General features: G+C 39.4%; 1 protein-coding gene across 1 annotated transcript in view; it reads right to left on the bottom strand.

The window, feature by feature from the left end:
- The window catches only part of LOC122979848 (chromodomain Y-like protein 2), a 36,816-nt gene extending 26,359 nt beyond the window's left edge, over positions 1-10,457 (bottom strand). Inside the window, exon 1 of the mRNA XM_044347621.1 lies at positions 10,141-10,457. Coding sequence (XP_044203556.1) covers positions 10,141-10,164 — 24 coding nt within the window. The 5' untranslated portion in view covers positions 10,165-10,457. The remainder of the gene's footprint in view (positions 1-10,140) is intronic.
- Between the last annotated feature and the right edge of the window lie 12,280 nt (positions 10,458-22,737).

Here is a 22,737-nt window from a genome sequence, read left to right as displayed (position 1 = left end):
GGTACTCTGAGAAAAATAAGGTTTTTTTAAGGAGGTTTTGTACAAAATAAATGTTTCCTAACATTACATTATAGTTTTATTTATCCATATTTAACATACTAATAATAGTAAATAATAATAAAGTAATATTGTATGGGCAAGTACTTTCCCAACTTATCTGTACAAAATATTGTACATTGTACAGACAATATTGCTGCTGCTACTGCTGTTGTACCAAGTGCAACAGCACACTTTTTTTTAAACTGCAGTTGTTGGCTATTTTTGACATTAACATTCTTCAAATCTGTACATTTGTCTTTAAAGTGAGATATAAGAATGCAGATTTACCTTACAGTTTTAGATATTATTTTTTTAATAATTAATAATAATAATAATAATATCATAATTATCCAACTAGACAGGCTAAGAATCTTCATCTTCCTTTGTATAAAACATCACATGATCAGTTTTCTATCAAATATCTTGTGGAATGAAAATGTACATTAAATGGATTCATTTGTGTCATTGCCTATATATACAACAAGAGACTTAAAAATGCCCTGCTGTGAAAAATATTTGATTTGGAACAATAAGGATCACTCCTAGTAATTATTGTTCATACTGTTAATACGGAAATACTCCTGCTTCTCTGCATTTTTTTGTAATTAGAATTTTACTTATTTTTAGTGCAATTTTTTGAACACTTATATTTAAAATGTATTGGTGATTTTGTATGTTTGTATTTTACCTTTTGTATGTCTTTTGGGTGTAGTTTTCATGTAAGCCATTGCAGGTTTCTACCAGACCCTCACACATACTTTTTATATTTCATTCATGTGTTTTATCTTTATATGTGTGAAATAAAATAAGATAAAAAAAAAGATCTTATAGTGAGAGTTTTCTCACATTTATATCATGCTTTGATACAGTGCAAAACAATTAGAAAACTACTTCAAAAATGCTTGAGCCTTTCCCCATAAAATTCATGTTAAAACAATTCATTTAACATTCATTTTAATGTCATTTACAGCAGGTCCACAACCACAAAACCAAAACCCATATATGGGCCCTCATAACGCCTAGCTCAAAGTGAGAACGCCTCGTGCCATCTCAGGAAACTCAATGCTGGCAAGAAAAAAGCAGCAGCTAGCAACACCATGTGTCATCAAAGTCACACATGTCTGTCTATAACCTCTCCAGGCTAACACTACAGTAAGCAGTTACAAAGAGTGCAGCGCATAGAGAATTGATTTAGGAGGAAACAAGACTAAGAGTGTAAAGCCATGCTAGCATCTCTGTGAGACTGGTCACTAGTCATTAACCAAAGTACTAGACAAATTAAAATTGATTGGTGACTTATTAAAGTTATTAAAGTTCCTTTTGAGGGGGACATGAGTTTTGAGAGACATTTTGCTCTGAACCACAAAAACCACATGGTGGTGCTAGAGAAAAAGTCAAAGGATCACCAGAGTCATTCGAAAGAATCATCTAGGAACCAAGAATGTTTTCGTAAATTTCAGTGCCAATCCATCTTGTGGATCTTGAGATATTTTACTGAATATGTTGAAACTTTGACCTGCTCATGGCACTAGATGAAAAGTGAGGGGATCACCAAACTCATTAGGATTCATCCTCTGGGAACCATGAATATCTGTGCCAAATTTTAGCATAGGTAAAAAAAAAGATGCAAGCAGAGCTTCAGTAATATGTGGTAGCTACTGTATGCGTTATTCACATTTTAATGAGGAACTGCCAAAATAGTGGGCCGCAAATGCAACACACCTCTGGCTTAACTTTCACTTTCTTTCTCTGCACTCACATGCTGACACACGTATGTGTTACCACGGTTACCAAATTATGATGTAAACATATACTATACTGTACATTGCCTATAGATTGCTTATAAGATCACTTGACAGTTCCCATGATCAGCAGATGGATATAATGGCAGTTTAGCGTTCAAATTAAGGTAAAAATCACATATATATTGTCACAAAATCTTGCTCCAGAGCTCGCTTGGAGGCAGACCGATAGACACAGCAATTCTGGTGATCTCATTCCAGTTGTTTAGTCCATACCTGTGTGTGATTGACAGCTTTCACACAACCCTAACTAACCGAACCAAATGGACAAAAGCACAAGAGCTCATTTGAACCAAACTAAACAGACTAGGTGTGAAAGCACCCTCAGTTTAAGATTGTGTTCTTCATAGCTGCTTCTGATTGGGAAGGGGTGTCCAAACAATCATGTGATGTACCCATCCTATCAACATAATTTTCAACCTACATGGACGCTGCAGTAGCAGTGGCTATGAGCAGTTGACATGAATGATGTTAATTTAAGAGTTGTTATTTCTGTAAGCTGACTTACAAAAACCTGTACAGTTCCATTGATCTTATCCACACTTGTCACTGTTGCCATTTTAATGCATCGGGCACAGGAAGATGATAAAGTCTTAGTCCCACCTACAAAGCTCTATTTGGCTTGGTTGTTTTTCCAACCAGGAACAGCCAGCAATCAGCACAACAACAGACACATTTGCTGAATAAAAAAAGATTTGGAGGTCTGGAACCAGGCTGTCTTGCTCCTTCTTTTTAAAATACAGATTTTTTTTTTTCAGTGTAGTTATAGGGACAGTGAGCATGAGCAGTAAACCCATGGATGTCTTAGAAGAGCTACATAAAGCGAATCATCGGGTAAACCAAACTCTAAGCTTCAACAAGTCCTTTTAGAAAGCTATGAGTGATGTCAAGATGTTCCTCTTCATTGAAAATATCTAAGCTTATTCTCAGCTAGTGATGGCCCAGTGTGTGTGTGAAATGAGTGAAACCCTCCTGTATAAATGTGAGCCGCAGTGCCATTTGGAATCACCTTGTTATTGTTTTTCTAAAAATATCTTCAACACATCTAAGAGTAAACTGATAGATGGAGCGGTAAGAGGAAGGGAGGAGGGTTTGACTGTATGCGATCCCGGACATGTTAATGTAAAGGAATGTTTCTGTGGCCCAGACACTGAACTGCTAGCTGTTGGGATGTATCCATATTACTTCCACCATTGTTATTGCGGTCTACATTCCTCCATCAGCTGATACAGAGGTAGTGTGTGACACCATTCACTCCACTGTTGCAAGACTTCAAACTCAGCATCCCAATGCTTTTGTAGCCATTACTGGAGACTTCAATCATATCACACTAGGCAAAACAAAACCAATATTTTATCAGTATGTTAACTGCCCCACTAGAGACAATAAAACACTGGACCTTGTGTATGCAAATGCTAAGGATGCATACAGTGCCACTACCCTTCCTACTCTCGGCAGATCTGATTACAACCTTGTCCTGTTGACACCAAAGTAGGTCCTTCTTGTCCAACGGCAGCCTGTATCCACAAGGAATGTGAGGAGGTGGACTCAGGAGGCTCATGAGGCACTGCAGGACTTATTTGAGTCTACAGATTGGGATGTGCTTTGTGAGCCACACAGGGAAGACATCAACAGCATGACAGACTGCATCACAGAATACATAAAACTCTGTGGACACACCACCTTGCCAGTCCGGACTGTACACCGCTTCCCTGACAACAAGCCAAGGAAAGCCTTCAGTTTTAGGAACAGGGAAGAACTGAGGAGTGTGCAGCATGACCTGAGGGTGAAGCTGAGGGAGTGCAAGGACTCCTATGAGAGGAAGCTGGAGGCCAATCTCCAGCAGAACAATGCAAGCGATATATGGACTGGAATGAAGGAAGTCACTGGGTTCAGGTTAGAGACAGACAACCAGTGGACAGTTTGGAAAGGGCAAATGAGCTAAATTGTTTCTTAAACAGGTTTAGTTCACAGCCCTCAGCTGTCTCTTCCAACACACACGCAGACTTTCACACACCCCGACCGCCCACAATGCTTTCGCCCTTCCCCCCTCAATCCCCCATGGTGAGTTCCTTGTAGGGTTTTTCCATTGGCACTTTGACAGTGCCGAGTCAAACCATGCTGCGTTGATTTGCGTCTCCATTACCAGTTTAAACATGCCAAGTTGTGCCAAGTCGCATGAGATGACCCATCTCCGGAGTTGGGCTAAAGCGTGCCCGAACCGCCTCCAAGCGAGTTACGGTGACATCTCACCAACCACAACCAACCCGTGATGACCCCCGTTCTCCTGCTTTTCCCCCTCAAACAAGTGTGTGTTGCAAGACTCAACTCATGTCTGTGCTGGAGACCAGAGAGAAAGCTGTTTTTAAAAGTCTCTGTGTGTTCAGCTCTCAGTACTTGTGTAGCTTCTAACTGAATCTCTGTGGTTTCAAATTTAGTTTCTCTCCTGTGTTTCTGTTTGTACTTTCAGATATCTGCTTTATTTTACCATTTCTTGATTGCTTTCAGCTGTATCTGACCCACGTTAAGTTACTGCTGATGAAAACACATTTCCTTCTGCTGCTGCTTCATATTAAAAGCTTTCAACTGACTAACTAACAGAGGGCTTTTATTGTGAAGAACTTACAGGAAGTGAAATATGTTTACCCTCTGTTTTACAGCCTCAATTTTGACCACTAGTCACAGCTGTGATGTATACAGCCCGCTGCTTTCGACTCAAGACACACACATCATACACACCTCCAAGTGGGTAACCCTATTGTAATGGAGATGCAAATCTCTGCCATGCTGGACTGACGCGCCGAGTCAAACCAAGTCAAGCCAAGCCAGCACCTGTATGGAAAAGGCCTATTGGTCCCAAACCCCCCAGCTTTGTAGTGCCTTTCCTCCACTGAGAGAACAAGCACCCTCTCCCACCTGACAGTTACTACTGGCCAGGTTAGGAGACAGCTAAAGAGACTCTACCAAGGCAGGCCCCAACATTATAAGCCCCAGGGTTCTGAGAACTTGTGCCAGCCAGCTATCTGCTATTCGGTGAAACATCTTCAGCCTGAGCCTGAGCCAGGAGAAGATACTGGTGGAAGACATCCTGTCTGGTTCCTGTTCCCAATAAGACGATTCCATTTGGCTTTAAGGTCTATCAACCAGCTGCCCTCACATCTCATGTTGATGAAGGTGCTTGAGAGACTGGTCTTGGTCCACCTTCGTTTGCAGGTGAAATCATCAATGGACCCTCAGCAGTTTGCCTACCGACCTCATCTGGGAGTGGATGATGTATCCACCTGCTTCAGCAAACTCATTTGCATCTGGATAAAACCAACTGCACTGTGAGAATCACATTATTTGATTTCTCCAGTACATTCAACACCATCCAGCCACTGCTACTGAGGGAGAAGCTGCAAGCGATGAGGGTAGACACATCCACCATCTCCTGGATTACCAACTACTTGATAGGCAGACCGCAGTTTGTCCGACTTGGCAGTGCCCTGTCTGAAATGGTGGAGAGTAGTACAGGAGCTCCACAGGGGACTGTGCTGTCTCCCTTCATTTTCACCATGAACACCCCAGACTTACAATACCACTTCAGGTCATGCCACTTGCAGAAGTTCTCTGCAGTGGTTTGGTGTATAAGTGATGGGCGGGAGGAGGAGTACAGAGCACTGGTAGACAATTTTGTGGAGTGGTCTGGAAGAAATCATCCGCTTCTGAACGTGGCCAAGGAGGGAGACGGTGAACATCTTCAGAGGGAAGAGGACGGCTATACAAACCCTGTGTATTCTGGGGGAGGATGTTGGCGTGGTGAAGGACTGCAAGTGCCTGGGCGTCCACATCGACAACAGACTGAACTGGAAGACCAACATTGAGGCTGTACATAAGAAGGGGATGAGCAGACTCTATTTCCTGATGAAGCTGAGATCCTTCAATGTGTGCAGAAAGATGCTGAGAATCTTCTATGAGTCTGTTGTGGCCAGTGCACTGTACTTCGCTGTAGTTTGTTGGGGGAGCAGCATTGGAGCCAGCAACAACAGACTTAATAAACTGATTAAGATGGCCAGCTCCATAATTGGCTACAAACCAGACACCTTTGAAGTTGTGGTGTAGAGGATCCATTATGGATAATCCTGGCCACCCTCTCCACCTCCTACTAGACAGACAGCAGAGCACTTTCTCTAACAGACTGGTTCAGCTTTGCTGTCACAAGGACCGATACAGGAAATCTTTCCTGTCCAAAGCAATAACTCTCTACAACACCTCACCTCTGTCTAACAGAGAACTCTCATAACTCTCAGCTTTATAGTTTCTGTCTCAACCAAACTCCACTCTGTTTTGCTCCTTCAGTAACTTTGCTCATGGTGAATTTGCACATCTTTTTACTCCTACTCTACCTCATTGCATTTTTAACCTTCAACAACTTTGCACACTTTTCTAATGTACATATAACGTATGTTATCCTCTGTTCATAGTTTATATTTTATTATATTTTCAGTGTATGCTAAGGTTTTTTTTCTCAAATTCTTGTATTGAGCTATTTTATTTTATTTTGTTATTTGTTGTGTTTATTTTTCTATAGATATATATTTCACTCTTCTAGTGTTGATATGTATATTTACTGAGTATTTATGGTTCCCGTGCAATGCCTGGATAACCTGCTGTTGTAACACAAGAATTCCCCAATTTGGGATTAATGAAGTACAACATTTATTGACTTCTTCTGTCTCTTAAAATGCAGTGTGTAGAATTTAATGGCATCTAGTGGAGCGGACTTAGCAGAAATGGAATTCAATATTCATACCTATGTTTTAATTAGTGTATAATCACCTGAAAATAAGAATTGTTGTGTTTTCATTAGTTTAGAATGAGCCCTTCATATCTACATAGGGAGTGGGTACTCTTCAACGGAGCCCGCCATGTTGAACTGCCATGTTTCTACAGTAGCCCAAAACGGACAAACCAAACGCCGGTTCTAGAGAGGGCCTTTTGCATTTTTCGTGAATTCCGCGGCCACCTTGGGTTCTCCTACATGCTTGGAAGGGCAGGGGGAGGGTTAATGGGAGGGGTATCCAGTTGGTTGCAATCTGCAACCTCAACACTAGATGCCACTAAATCCTATATCCTGGTCCTTTAACCCCTGAGCTGTCATAATTGTCCCATACATCAAATCTCAAGAGACAACCGACAAAGAACGACAGGGAACTGAAGTCTCCTCTAGTACCATCAAACAAATTACTTGTATGTAACATTATTAACTAGTTTTTTGTGCTGGCAGTCACAAAAACTGTTTTAACCTCTTAAACTCCCCAAGGACTCCGGCGCCCTTGGCCAACATTACTGTTTTCAGAAGCTGTAGCCCAGTTTTAAAGCTACAATGATGATTCTGATATTACATGAAACTAGAGCCTAAGGCATCCATTGGTGCAACCATGTCATAATAGTTTGCTGGGAAGGGGGCTAAATAATGCTCCAAAGTCAGGCTAAATTTTTGTGAGGGAAAACTGGCATGGCCATTTTCAAGGGGTCCTTTAACCTCTCACCTCAAAATATCTGAATGAAATTGGGTTCTATGGGCATCCACCAGTCTCCCCTTTACAGACATGCCCACTTTATGCTAATCCCATGCAGATTTGGGCAAAAACCATGCAGTTTTTTGCATGCAGTATAAATGTGTTATTTTTGCCTCTTCTAAAAATGGTGTATTTGAATATTTCTGCATACTGAGGTCCCTAAGCAGTCTTGGAATTGCATAATTTTGGTATGACTGGTAAGCTGAGACTCTTGTGGATTCAATGAGCCCAGTTGTATTCATGTGTGATGATGTTAGTCCCCATAGTAGCCATTTCATTGTAGTGGGATAATCACAGCCTCATGAAACTTTACAACTACAAACTAGAGACCGAGGGCATTCAGAGGATGTGTGGCTCTATTGACAATAAGAGGGATTCTGAGCTATTTCCAAAACAGAAGTGCTTGCCATCCATTTACCAAAAAATGCAATTTTTATAGAAATCTCCAAATGTCAAAAGTTTTTGATACCAAATTACAGCATACATTTTTCTATGGTGTTCCTCAAGGTCTTGGTGTCTTAATGTGGCATTTTGACCATTTTTATCAATTCTCGAGTGGTCGAAAACTGTTAAATTTTGCACCAAATCTGTGTAACAAATGGTATCAACCTAAAAATTGCTGCAACAACTTATGAGACATAATTGAGCATGAAAATTACCATCATATACTTCCATCATAATGTTCTAAGCCCTTATACACTCTTTCAAACAGACAGACAACAAAATTTGAATAGTTGACTAACCAAAACAAAATGTTTATTACAGATTTATGACAAGAAAAACTTGACACACAGTGCTGCATCTCAAATTAATCTTCAGGTTCCCAACTTTCAGATGATGTATACCACTTCTATGTGGCATATACTGCTGACCTACTATCTCCTCCTAAAGATCCCCTGTCCCCACTAAAAAAAAAGACAAAAATAGGTCTATGGTAGGAGGAGGGGAGGGTAAGAGGTTAAAATTATTACTTGCCATCAACCCCAACAACAGAAGAACACTGTTCTCCCTACATCCAGTTTCAGACATTTATTTTGGTACTTTTCAAATAGAAGTTGTACAGCACCACAAAACACTGGTCAATTTCTCAATTTAAGACTCTATAAACAGAACCTTCAGTAGCTATAGTCATGTTGATAGGGAAACAACCCCAATAAAACATAGTTCTTAACCAAAAAAAAATCAAACGAGCAATAAATGATAATAACTCAGTAGCCTGTTGAGCACTGATCAGTCAATCACCTCCACAGAAAACTAATCAATTTCCAGGGCCCACAGGGTAACGGTACAGGCTGCTTTCACATCAAACCAACAGTGTATGTGGAACAAACAGCATCCTCAATCTAGAAGTCAAACTTACAAACAACATTGCTCACTATTGCTGCATTGATGTAAGACATACATACAAACAGGTCTTGCTGCTCAGTGTCAAATCTTTAGTAAAAAATAGATAGTTCATGTACACAGGGCCCTTAGCCACTCTGACAGATGCAATTAATTATGCTGAAATATGGAGTTAAAACTCAAATTGTAAAACACTGTTAGCCGAAACACATGAACGTGTGAACATTTAGGTGAGCACAAGAGGGTGTAAGGGTGGGTGTGGGGGATATTTTAAGGATGGCCTTGTGTCAGGTTTAGTCCATGGATGCTCTTTTTGGCAGCAGTGTGTTATTGTATTCCAAATTAAGTGTGTTTCAAAGTTATAGAACATTAATGGTAATTATTATCCTAACTGGAAATACACCATTTGTGAAAAGGTCATAACTAACTGCTTCTGACTTATTTGATGTATTGTCTTCTAACTGATGTCCTACTTCACTGGTAACACATTGTCTGTGCTGTGAGCAGATAATGTTATCTGCTTGAACACTCATACGTGGAACCCCCCCCAACTCCCCCTCCCCTTTTTTTGAAATGGGAATGTTGTAGCACGTTTAAAATGTGTTATTTACTTTTAAAACAAACTTGTCATGTCTAACTATATCCATTTCAAATCCCCCAATTTCCCTTTGTCACCACCATGAACTGAAACATAAGACACCTAGTCAACGTAACAGCCCCTAATGACACCAAGTGACTGATTCAGTAAAGCTGATGTTGAAACCAGTCGACATGCAAATTCTAGCACCGGTTCCAGAGTGATGTTGCGCACGAGGGCAGCGTGACCTTCCTGCCACCCTTTTGGGCAACTTTTACGCCCAACACAGTCAGAGTTATAATTTCACAAATTCACACATCAACCACGAAAAAAGCTGACACAGACACGCTTACATCACTCGATAAAAAATAAACTCATATCTCATGTTAAATGCCAAACAGCCTGCGAACACCGCTGTAAAGGCTGCGATGACTAAATATCTTTTGGCATGTATGCGCACCTTCAGAACCATCACTCCGTCTGTAGCTATTCACCATGTCCGTCCGCTCAGCGCTGCTGTCACTTTACCACGACTTTCAACTCGGCGACAGACTGAGGAGTTCAGCCCGTAAAATACATCTTGTCTATTTACTATAACCACCAAGAATCGTGTGAAAGTATATCAGAAGCGACAGAAAGTATAAGCATAAATTAACCAACCTTGTCTTCGCAAAGCTTGAGAAGGGTTAGTTTCGTCTGTTAAAGGGCTTAGGACACCGCTTTTTACATACACTACGCGACGCCCTCCCCTTTACTTCCTAATTCCATTATTCGTCAATATTACAGAGCATTTTCCTTGGACATGATTTTATCCTACCTCGTAAAGGTCTCCTGAAGCCATTCTGGGGTGCGGACTCCGGCGGCGCGGCGTTCTTGCCTGCCTTGTTGGCTTTTTTTTGGACCCTACTCTCGCTGTTTCGCCGAAAGCCCCGATAGACGGGAATTAGCGAGCAGCCTTGTTATTCTGAGCAATCCGCAGTAGCAGATCAGCAGACAGTGTCAATCGAGCCCGGCGCTGTGCGATGGATCGCTCCACACTTAAAACAAACAACCATCGGGGCGGTGCTGTTTACCCAGACCCAAGTGGAGGACTGAAAATTAGTCCCCGGCAAGAATGCACAGCCTGACGGTCTGCATGCGCCCTGCTCCTCTGAGCACTGTTGCAATCCAACTACTCAACAGGAGATGATAGCTAGATGTCTTGTGTTCAAAGACACCAGCTGAAACAGATCCCTTACTATGACCCGCTCTACCTGCCCACTTTAACTGTCAAGGCAACACCTGAAACATCTAAAACAAATTAATAGTTACTAATAATAACGAAGTATGAGCTATTGGAAGCTGCAAAATATGTTTATTGGCGTTCGTGCTTACACCCTTTCACTGACCTGTGCAAGATAACAATATTGCTATCATTTTGACAGTAACCATAGTATTATGTTTAAAATGTATGAATTATCAAAATAACCAATGTGCTGACATTCAAAAATACATAGTTAAAAAATAAAAATATATCTTTGCTTTCCATTTTACACTTTGACTCATCCTGTTGCACCTGCTAAAATGATCTAATCCAATAAGGAGGCTTATAAACGTCATTAGTGTTGTACTTCACAGCATTATGGAATGTATAGATTAATGTGGTAAGCGCATCACTTATTGATTTTTTTGTGACTGTGAAATGATGTAATGCTGCTCTTGAAGTTCTTCATAAGTGAAGATAGAAGTGGAGCATGACTAAAAACTAATGGAATGACTGAATCAATATAGGAAACTAGATCATACATGTATGACTATTTCATTTTCATTTAATGTCATTTATTTATAACTTCCCCTTTAACATGAAGGTATTGATGACACATGCATCTACACACAAGGTCAACCAAATTCAAGGAACCCCTAGTCACTACCACTCATATTTCTAAGAGACACAAGAAAGAAAATTATAGAGCACCTTTGACATTCAGTCCTGTGTCTAGGAGCGTGTACGTGAAAACAAATTTAGTCTGTTTCAAATTATTGATGCTGAAGCTGGGTAGAGGCCACACTAGATTTGGAGCATAACTGTTCCTGTGTGTGTGCTACAAAGTATAATTATCTGAACAAGGTCTTTTAATAGAAAGCATTTACTTTGATGTAAAAACAAACTGTCCTCTTATTTTGCCCTTCATTTAATATTAATAAGAACTGTGCTTGGTTAGAAGTATTTGAAATTTACTTCCCAGAATAACTTTTTGCATAATAACAGATGTTAGCTCAATTTTAATTTGCAAACATGTTGGAAGTTCAAGGGCCTAATTGTTGGAGTTGCTGAACCTAAACATATGCTTGTGAATATATTAACATTACTAACAAGAACTGAGTGATCTTGTCTGTGATGCTGGAAATTTCTGTCCACTTTCTAAATATTTCATGACAGATCTCAAAATATAAGAAATTATCAAAAGCCTGCAGTCACTCCTGGATGTGTTTGAAATAACTGGTCATCATTTCCTGGTATTCCATCATATCACAGTGTATCTGAGTCTATAATATATTGGTACAAGTCAGTGAAAACACTGAGTTGGGATCTCAGACAGTGGAGATTTTATTTGTTTAACAGAGAATTGTGTATGTGTGTCTGTGTGTTTGTGCGTGTGCCTGAATGCAAAAAGGTTTCCTCTGACACCATTTATTGTGGCTAGTGAGGCATTTGTTGCATTGCACGTCATGCGGTGCTCTCCTTATGAATCTTTCTTTGAAAGGTGTTGTAGACTTCCCCTTGTATTTTATCATGCAAGGGAGGGAAATGTTCTTGAATAGGAGGAAAAGGGAACATTGGACTTTCCTTTATGCACCACAAAATTGAAAAAGTGTGGTTTAAACCGTTGAGGGCAATTTTAGGCAAAGTTTTGGGAAAATTTTTGATTTAAAACCATATTACCATCTTTTTGTTACAGAATATACATATCTCTGCTATGTTTTAAGAAAGAAAAGCAGCTCAAACTGTAGTTATGCGGGAAGGATATGGCAAAACAGGAAGTGTTGTCTGAATAGATTTCAGTTAGCCGTAGATCAGGAGACAGTTAGCTATATAATTTCTCCATTGGGAAAACTAAGATCTTTATCAGACAAAGGAAATACAAAAACTGATGATGCTATATATGTTTATGGTTGACTCCTTTATCACATGTTGGCAGCAGCATGTTATATTTCAAATAATGCAGGTACATCTGTAAAAGAGGGAAATAATTGTTTTCTGTTATTTCCTCTGTCATTAGTGTTAAGCCAGTTACTATTATCTGTCATGACAGAGGGGATTGTGACTTGCTTGACATTTTTCATCATTTCACACACAACCTACCTACAGTGTACAGGTACAGTGTTAAAGACCCAGATCAAGCATTTTGCTAAGAATATCCTCAGATTATATTGAGTTTGCACAACAGTAGCAAGTGACAATTAACATTATAATTACTTAAAGTGGCTATAATTGATATTTTTCATAATAACAATGTATCAAATGACAATGTGATGTCAAAGGCATCATTTGTATGTTATGTACTGTTATGAACCTACAGTACAGATAATTATCAGTGACTCTGCAGCTCCCCTCGGCTTTACAGAGCTTGATAGCGAGTTTCAGCTCATTGATTAGCTGTCCAGCCTGCACCTTTACTGTTTTGCTTCACTCTCACCACTAGTGTAGTTTTCAGCCCCAGTAGGCAGCTGTTTTTGGTGAAAAAGCTCTAAAAAGTCACTGTACACTTCCTGCTCAGCACCAAACGGCAAACAAACACAATTAGCAGCTAGCCGGTGAACACAGGAGAGCATTTGGCAGCTAAAGAGCCAGATACTTCCCGTAGGAGTTGATAGAAACTAAAATCGGAGCTCAAAGAGAGTGAACATTGAATGGGATGTTTGCTAAGGAGTGCAACATATCAGCTTAAAAGGTGATGATATATCATATTGTGTTCTTACTTTGTTTTTGCTGCCCCCAACTGGCCAAAAAAAAATCAGTCAATGCAGATTTAATACTTTAACTTTTAACATTATCCTGACATTAAATTGCATGACAATTGCTAAGTGAAGAATATTTCATATTTGCTGTTTTTAGCTTTTAGGTTTACTTTTAACCGTCATCAGGGTTCATTATCAAATGAACGTTATACTTTTAAGTGTTGTGTAGTGCTCATTCATCCCCATATTACAATACAGAGTTCAGATACTATACTTGTGAATAAGAATTCCTCTGAAGTTGTGGATGCAAAATTTAATATTCTAGCACTAAGCCATCAAGCATTTTAACAATGTGTGGAGGGGTGAACTATGCTTAAGTGTAGGCTACAGATGAAATGCAATTATTTACAATATATTTACATTTTATTGTTTGTAGAGTTTTCTGGAGATTTTCACAAATAAAATAGAACATTATTACATTTACATTACATTTGTATTATGGTCATTTAAAGGTATCCTGCAGAGTTAGAGAGCTATAGAGCAATGTTTTTAAGAGTCATTTTAAAATATTCCTTCAAAAGGGTGAATCAAGTTACCCCGAGTGGACCTTTTTCTTGCAATAATGACCAGATTCTCATACATTACACTACTTATCATTGCATATCAGTTCTTTACATCTTGAGAAAAAAACACCCTTAGTGTATCTAAAGGCTAATATTGCTGTTTTGACATTCTCCCTCTAAATAACTTCCTCTAGTTGGAATATCACCACTCAGGCCTCAAACCATCCACTTTACAAGCTCTGTGCTCCTTGTTGTCACTGTAATGCTTCACTGTTCTGCAGCTGCTTTCCTCCCACATGTTCTGGCCAGGAGGACATCTGGACTCCTGTGGTTTACCTCCCATGTTGTTAACCATTCTCTCCAGGTAGAACAGGAAATTGTCTTCTGTGCACACTATCCACCTCCCTAAAACTCATACTTGGGTGTGTCAGCTTTGCTGTTTGCATATTGTGTTGATTTTATCATTACAGACTTACAATCATGAAAGGACACTCACAGTAAGAATGTTGTCCCGAATAGTTCTACTCAAAGATATATGGTTTGACAAACAATGGTAGAAGGAACAGAATGTGTCGACATCAATAGTACAATAGTTATATGACATCAAGACAGTACAGGGTATTTACAGGCAGAGCAGGGAGGGAGTGGCTGTAGGTCAGGTTAGGCAAAGTGCTCACTGAATTGTATAGTAGGTGGTGGTCTAAATATGTATGCCACTGAGTGTGTATGTAGTGTGTGTGTATGGACAACAGCAACATGGTCTAAATCAGTTCTCTCCTCACCATGTGTCATCTGCCCACCTTTTTTTATTGAGCACCAAATGGTGCTCCTAGCTGCTCTATATTTTCCCCTGTATGCTCAATGCTGAAAGCTTAAACATACTTCAAACCCCATGAACATTATGCACATTTCCAGGTCTATATTTATATTCTGGGGTTCTAATGGAATATCTCTGCATGATTTACAGTTCAAAAAACCCCTTATTTATTTTATACTGGCACTTTATGCAGCCCCTCAGTTCAGCCTCTGTCTGAAACAGGCTGTTTTAGCTCCTGTTTCTTAATGAACCCCTACCGATGAGCCCACTCTGTTCTGATTGGTTAGCTTCTAGAAGCTGCATCACAGACAACTTTCCGGCCAGGAGGCTACGTCAACAGACCATGAAACAAACTATAGTAGTAGGATTTCACTACTTTTTCTCGTTTTTTTACTCGAAATTTCAACTCCTCAAATACATCCGTACATGTTGGAGCCGAAGGCCAACCTTAGCGACCAAGGCCATGGAACAGACAGACATTTATGGGCATGCGTGACGAGCGAACCTCAGCTCGTCAGCAAGGTAGTAAAAACCATTGCAAACAAAGCAGTCAGAGCAAGTTGAAACCTGGGCTTTTGACTTGCAGGGAGCATTTTTACATACAATGACCCTCAAGTTTTAGAACTTTGACCATGTTTAGCATAGATATTCGACATCATAACATATATATGTAGATATGGTGGAATTACTAAAATCATCTTCACTGGGGTTTTTGGAAAACCATGCTCAACCTTAAGAATGATGTCTTACAGGAGTAAAGATGTCTTGCAGCATACATGGCTTTCAGACTGCTGTCAATCAAAACCATATTGCAAGTTGATTCTGTCAATCATCCTGGCAAACTCGGCCTACAGACCAAGCAAATCATTGATCAACATCCAATTAGACCGCTTTGTTTCTGTCAATGTGACAACAAGTCTGTCAATTATCATTTGAATTTGCATGACAAAGATTGAAGAGGTTACCCTTTAAACTCACACCCACTATAAAAGTGATCAGCATTTCACAACATTTGAAGTCAATAAACATCTCAAGGTCTGAGTCATGCAACTAAATTTAAGATGCCAACAAAGATTGTGGAAGAATATTGCCTGTAAATGACAAATACATCCTGTTCATTTTCATATAACAATAGAGGTTAACCCTACCATAATCCAGTTTTTGTTAGAGGGAGGCATTCCAACATAGGTGAAACATTGCCAACTGGACAAGCTCTGTGAATTTAAGTTCTCTCACAATAAGACTTGGCAGCCTAACTGTTGTCTCCCTAAATGCTTTACGTAAGATGTAGCCTATGATAAACAGCTTTTCAAGCTTTAACGTTCTTATTATGTATAAGGACTGTACAGATTTGTATAGCCCTGTGAATTTCTGTTGCCCCTCCCAGCACCAGTTCTTAAGTCTCATTTTTTATACTGCACCATGACAATATTGTGAATCCACATTCATGACTTAAGAAAGTCTTGTCCCTATCAGTCATGCTCAATATTTGCAAATCATCTGGTCAGTAATGTCACACTAGCCATTAAAAATTCAAGTGCGTGTGCAAGCACATGTCAGCTACTTGAGTTGAGTACTGTTTTTAATACAGTGAGTAATCCCTCCTCTAAACAGCGACTGCAAATTATAGTTTTGCAACTTTGCTTTCTAACTTATAATAAGGGTAGAGATGTCAAGACGTGTGTCAGTGGTATGTTTGGGGTGCTAGTAAGGGCAATACTGAGTATTCAAAGACACTCAGGGGTGGTGTCATTTTCCTCACTGCAGCCAGGGAAGTCAGTCCTACAAAAAGCATGAAACATAAATTAGGAGCTGGCAGGCATGCCGGCTGTCTATTCAATGATACGCTAAGCACTGCTAACATATTTGCGATGTGAATTGTCTTACCTGTTTCCTGTAGCAAAAGGGGTGTGCTTCTTCTTCTTCCTCTTTGGATTAGGCAGACTAGACACTACGTCGGCATATTGCTGCCCTCCACTGTTTGTTATTTATGTTCCGTTTGACAGTTATTTATGTTTTGTTTTATAGTCCAATACTGTACAGATATTCCAGCAGTTTCTTCATCTTAGTCGAGTTATCTAGGTTAAGTAAAGTGCGCAGAGTCAAAATTGCTTCTCCAGCTGCTCCCATGTCTTTGAACAGTTTCCTCCTTTGAAGTGAGTAATTCTTGCACTGGATGAGGATGTGTCTTATTGTCTCTGAGTCTTTACACTCATCATTTGCCATCCGGATGTTTTCCAGACAGAGTCAGCCCACTTCTAAGCCCACAATGCCCAAGCCTCAACCTGGTTATGACAACTGAATCTTTTCTTTTGCAGGCAAAATTGCTTTTTGCTTTTCCACTGTTTTCTGTATTATAAAGTAAGACCTCCCCTTATTTTCTTTTTCCCATGTATTCTGCCACATTTCTTTGACTTATTTGTTTATGACTGAAAGGTATTCTGACAGTCCATATTTTAGGGCAATTTCCACTCTATCCTCATGGTCTTTATCTGCTTCCATGTTTCCCTCCACACTCATGTGTGCCGGTCACCCAAATAAAACCCACCACACACACTGCCTTGTGAATTCTGTATAATGTTTGATAAATCTCTGTCAATATATCAGGTCTGGGCTTGATTTGAATTTCTATTATTGCAGTTAAAGCCGCTGCTGAATCATAGCATATGACTGAGTTGTCTGATTTATTGTCCTTTACCCACCAAAGTGCCCATAATATTGCCAGCATCTCTGCTGTGAATACTGACATCTGATCTGAAATTCTATGTCCCTTTTTAATTCTTAATTCAGGAATGATTACTCCAAATGCCACTTTCCCACTCTCTGGATCCTTTGATACATCTGTATAAATCTGTTAATATAAACTCCATTGTTGTTGCAGATGAGACATAACTTCCTTGACTGTATCTCCTGGTTTCTTTCTTTTGTTATTATTCAGTATGCATAGATCAACTTCAGGTTCTGGGATTAGCCATGATGGTATAACTGACCAACAGACTGAGGGCACACATTAATATTAATGATGCTTATTTCTTCTGCCTTAGATCTTAGCTTATTTCCAAAGTTTGATTTGGCCTTTCTTGCTCTTCCGTGGAATTCCCAACCTTGATCTAGTAGGCATTTTGTTGGAAATGTTTCACCATGTTCTTTTACTTTAATCAAGTATTTCAAGGGCATTATATTTCAATTTCCAAGAGCATCTCTCCTGTTTCTATCAACAGGGCAGGTATTGGCATAGGGTGAAATGCCCCATTACATATTCTCAGTGCTTTAGCTTGTACTATATCCAATTTTTTAATCACTGAGCTGCTGATCCAAAAGCCATGCATCCATAATCAATAACTGCTCTAATCATTGCTCTATATATCATCATCACTGGCTCTCTGTCATTCCCCCAATCAGATCCAGCCACACACCCAAGGACATTTACTATTTTTTCACACTGAATGAAATCTTCTATATGTGTACTTCCCATGTCATCCTTTCATCTAACCACATTCTGAGAAGGTTTTTACTTTTTCAAGAGTCTTACCATATATTTGCAGATTCTGATTTGGATATTTCTTGGATATTTTGAAGCCCCAGTCATTGGCCCACTCAATTACCTTATCCAAAGCTCTTTGAATTTGGGTGAAAACGTAGGAGAGGTTCCTCCCCCGCTTCCAGATGGCCCCATCGTCTGAAAATAATGGACGACCATATAATGATAAAAAAAAGCAATGACTGTCCAGCTTATTTTCAATGGAAATCCATGGTGTTGGAGGGCAGTCTAAAAAGCATCCAAGGCACTCTGACAGTGAGTTAAAAATCCTTCATTAGTACATGGATGTACCAATGCGTTTCGACTCAGGGAGTCTTCATCAGGTTATTAAGTGCAATGAGGACAGGTGCTCAATTTAAAACTCACCAAGTGGTCATGTGACATAAGTCAGATGGCTGCATATTCTTTTCTCACTCTGCTAAAGATTCCATTGACTGAAATATTAAAAAAGGACCGGGCCAATAACACTTCCTTGGGGGGTTCCATTCTCCACCTCAGGTTTCCCAGATAACTCACTTTCAACCCTCACTTGTAATGACCTGTTGTTTAAAAAATTCTTAATCCTGTTTAACATTCTTCCTCTAATCCCAGCATCCCAGCAGTGTGATTATTATTATTATTATTTCCTTCCACAGCATGTTGTACACTTTTTCAATGTCAAGAGAGACTGACACTAATGTTTCTTTATTTGCTATAGCTTTCTTGATATCAATGTCTAGAATCAGGACAGAGTCCATTGTTGAGCACCCCTGCCAAATCCACTCTGATATGGCACAAAATGATGCCTTTTTTCTAGCATCTGCACTAGTCTGTCTGTTATCATTTGTTCCATAATTTTACATAATACAGAGGTCAGGGCAATGGGTCCATAAGAACTAGGGTTATTCGGCTCCTTCCTGGGTTTCAAAGTTGGGATTATTACAGCATGTTTCCACTCCTTAGGAAAACAACCAGTCTCCCACACATTATTGATTAGGGCTAGCATTTAGCACCAGCCCTCCAGTGTGTTTAAATAGTTGATGTTCCAGTCCGTCTCTACCTGGAGTGGTATCTTTGCCCTGATTTATAGCTCTTTTCAATTCCTGTAATGTGAAAACCACATTGATAGTACAAGAATGATCCCAAATAATTTGTAATTTACTCTGTTGTTTGTCTAATAATTTCCCCTCCCATTCTCATATTTTCCTCACTTATATTGCTAGAACTATTTTTTTGTAATTCTTTTGCCAACATATTTGCTTTTTCTTTATTATTTACAGCCTCAAAACCATTGAAGTGGAGGACAGGAATTGTAGACTGCCGAAATACTCTTGTCATTCTATGAACTAAATTCCAGATCTTTTTTATGGGTGTCTCAGGTCCAAATTTACTACAGAAGTCTCTCCAACTATTTTTCTTTGCTTCTTTTATTATGTGTCTAGCTTTGGCTCTATGTCTCTTGTATTCAATAGCATAGCTCTCTAATAGATGTTTTGTTTTGTTTTTCTAACTTTTTATATGCTCTATTTCTGGCTCAGACTGCAAAGTTACATTCCTCAATACGCCATGGAACCATTGTTCTATTTGCAGAATTTTTTATCTTGGATATAGTCTTAGATGCAGCTGACCATATTACCTTTGTTAGTGAGCTATTCCACTTGTGTACCCCTCTCTCATTTTCTACCACTGATATTTCCATAATCTCAAATTCTATCCAGTCTTCCCTTAAAGGATAAGTTGATTGGATCCTCAATTAAGCATCTACCAAATCTGCTAATTATTGGGACATGATCACTTTCCATTGTATTCTGATAATTTATTTCCCACCCACTGATTAAAGCCAATTCTGCTGACGTGATATTTATAGAGGATGAAATTGCCTGACTTGTTGGTCAGCCATCATTTAATATGACTAGATTGTTCTTATGTACAAAATCTTCCAAAACTCTTCTGTTTTTATCTCTACTTCCCCATAATTCATTATGTGTATTTAAGTCCCCTACTCAAACTACTGGTACCCTAATCTTATCCATAATTTCTTGAAAATAACTCCTAGATTAATGCAGGAGTTATACAAATTAGTAACAGTGATTTTCCCTGTATCAGTCCACGTTTATTACTACACATTTCAATTCTGTTTTGATTTCTATTCTCCTATACTGAATTCCATTTCTAATAAATGTTGCGGTATTACAAAATCTAATCTTGGTTTTTACTATATCTCCTCAATGCATATTATTTCTGGCTTTTCTTTAAATTCATCTAGAATTTTTTAAAAATTCATTCCCATTTACAACCAAATTTCTAGCATTCCATTTCATAATGTAAAACATTATGCAGATGGTGCTCATCATTGTCATAATCTCCATCTCAGTTTATCATTTCTTCTTCATCCATTCCTAGGTACTAACTCCCATTTACCCTTTGTCTATCACTGTTCTTGGAATAAATACATTCCCACATCTCCTCTTTTATTCCCTTAAAGCCTAACAACTTCTCTGCAGTAGAAGCAATTTCTTGTGCCACATCTGATTTTTTGTTCGCTACCAGTTTTACTCTCCACATTGCTTCGACCATAAATGCTAATAGTGCCTTTCTGTTAACCACCACTGAGTCATCATTAGTAGGTATAGCAATTCCCCTTATTGGATCTCTGCTAACAGAATCAGCTTGCACTTGTCTGGCCCTGCTTGTACCTTCCACCCTTCTCACTGCTTCTGCATAGGGTATATTGTTTTCCTTCCTTATTCTCTCTATATTTTCCACTTTGACATAATTAGGGCATCCCCTATAGGAAGATGGATGATCGCCTCCACAATTACAACATTTCATTACTTCATTACATTCTCTCCCATCATGATCTTTGCCACAATGTCTGCACCGTCGCTTTTCCTTGCACACAGCTATCACATGCCCATACTTCTGGCAGTTAAACATCTTAAAGGGGGCCTCTTGTATGCTTTCACCGAGTAGAGAGTTTCCCAGCATTATCTTCCTTGGTAACTCATCATCTTTAAAGGTGAGGAGCACTGGGGTAGTTCCTCTGCCATTTTCACCTTTACCCATGCGTTTTATGCTTATGATATTGCCACCTTACATACATGTTAGTAGCTCTTGTTCAGATACATCCATATCACTATCTTAGGAGCTCTCTCCCCCTTTGTCCTGATCTTTTCTTTTAGGTCTGTTCCTGCTTACAATGTTCCATTCTTCCTCACTTCCACCCCCATCCCATCCACCTCCTGTGGGCATGGGCTGGCTCTGATTTATCACCCACAATGCTGAATTTCAACTAGTTCTACAAGATTCAAAATCTCTGCTGATTTTCTTCTTTTTGCAGAGGACTCACCACTCGACTTCTTCCTTCTGTACATCGAACAAACACTTCCCTGCTGCAGCTCTGGGCCAGATGCAGCTTTTACTTGACTGGTAACAATAACCTGACATAGCAGTCAACAAGAGGTAGCGTGAGAGTACCACTACTGGACTGATCCACTGGTCACTAAGTCCAACAGTCTGTAATACAAAGTTAAAGTCAATGAATCCATACCCAAATCAATTCAAACCAGTGGAACTATAAGCAGCAAACAAATTCAAAACTTTGCGCCTTCCAAACATCACCTCTGGCCTTCCCATGGGGTGTGCTGTGGAACTCAAGGCTATTTATATTTCCTGGTTGTACCATGTGTAAGTAACAGAGTGGGGGATTTATAGATCTTGTCTGTAAAATGTGTTTCTGGAAACCACATAGAATGCAGATATTGAGAAGCGTAATTGTTCATGGATTTATGAGGGGAATTGTATCATATGTAAATACCATTTTGGCCAAATAATGTATATATGTGTATTTGCATATTAAAACCCCCTTGCTGATGGTTAAGGCCACCTAATTACTCAGTGGGAGGATATATAAGAAGGTTGGGCTATGTCTTGAGAGGGTGTTGTTCTTTTTTCACTGCTGTGCACATGGTGTTTCAATAAATGCTCACCCAAGGGTTAAATTGATCTTTGTCTGAACCTCCTCACTATCCACATTTAAAGACCAACATGACACCCACCTTTCCAAAACCAAAAACAAGGTCAAAGGTTGACAAGGTCAGAAGTGTAAGGAGTGGATTAAGTGGTGTGTTTGTCTGCTCTAACATAAGGTAGCCATGCTATTGAAACATATGCTTACAACCCAACCTTGCCCATATTTCCTGTTCTTCCTGCTTTTCACTGCAGTGCGCAAGTAAAGTTCGTCTTGTCTTACAACACCATATGAGTAATAAAAGTGTCATTTGTTCCAACATGAAATGTGCAACAAAGCTAACAGGAGAGTTAAGGATATGTGAATCAAACACAGTCTGTACATGCCCACACAGAAGTGAAATCACCTGTGTGGGTGTATCTTAGCTGCGCAAGACCTTCAAATATTTTTGGGCCAAATGGTTGAAATAACAATGATTCAAAATAATTTTTGGTCTTAAGTTAGAGTCAGTCATTTAGTCCTGACAGCAACCTGGAGGAGGACTGTGTGGCTGAAATTGGCCAAATCAGATAATTAATTAAACGAAACGAGGAAACATCAGCATG

This window comes from Thunnus albacares, chromosome 1 (genome assembly GCF_914725855.1).
Source record: "Thunnus albacares chromosome 1, fThuAlb1.1, whole genome shotgun sequence".
Taxonomy (NCBI): Eukaryota; Metazoa; Chordata; class Actinopteri; order Scombriformes; family Scombridae; genus Thunnus; species Thunnus albacares.
This window is presented reverse-complemented; position numbering and strand designations above follow the sequence as displayed.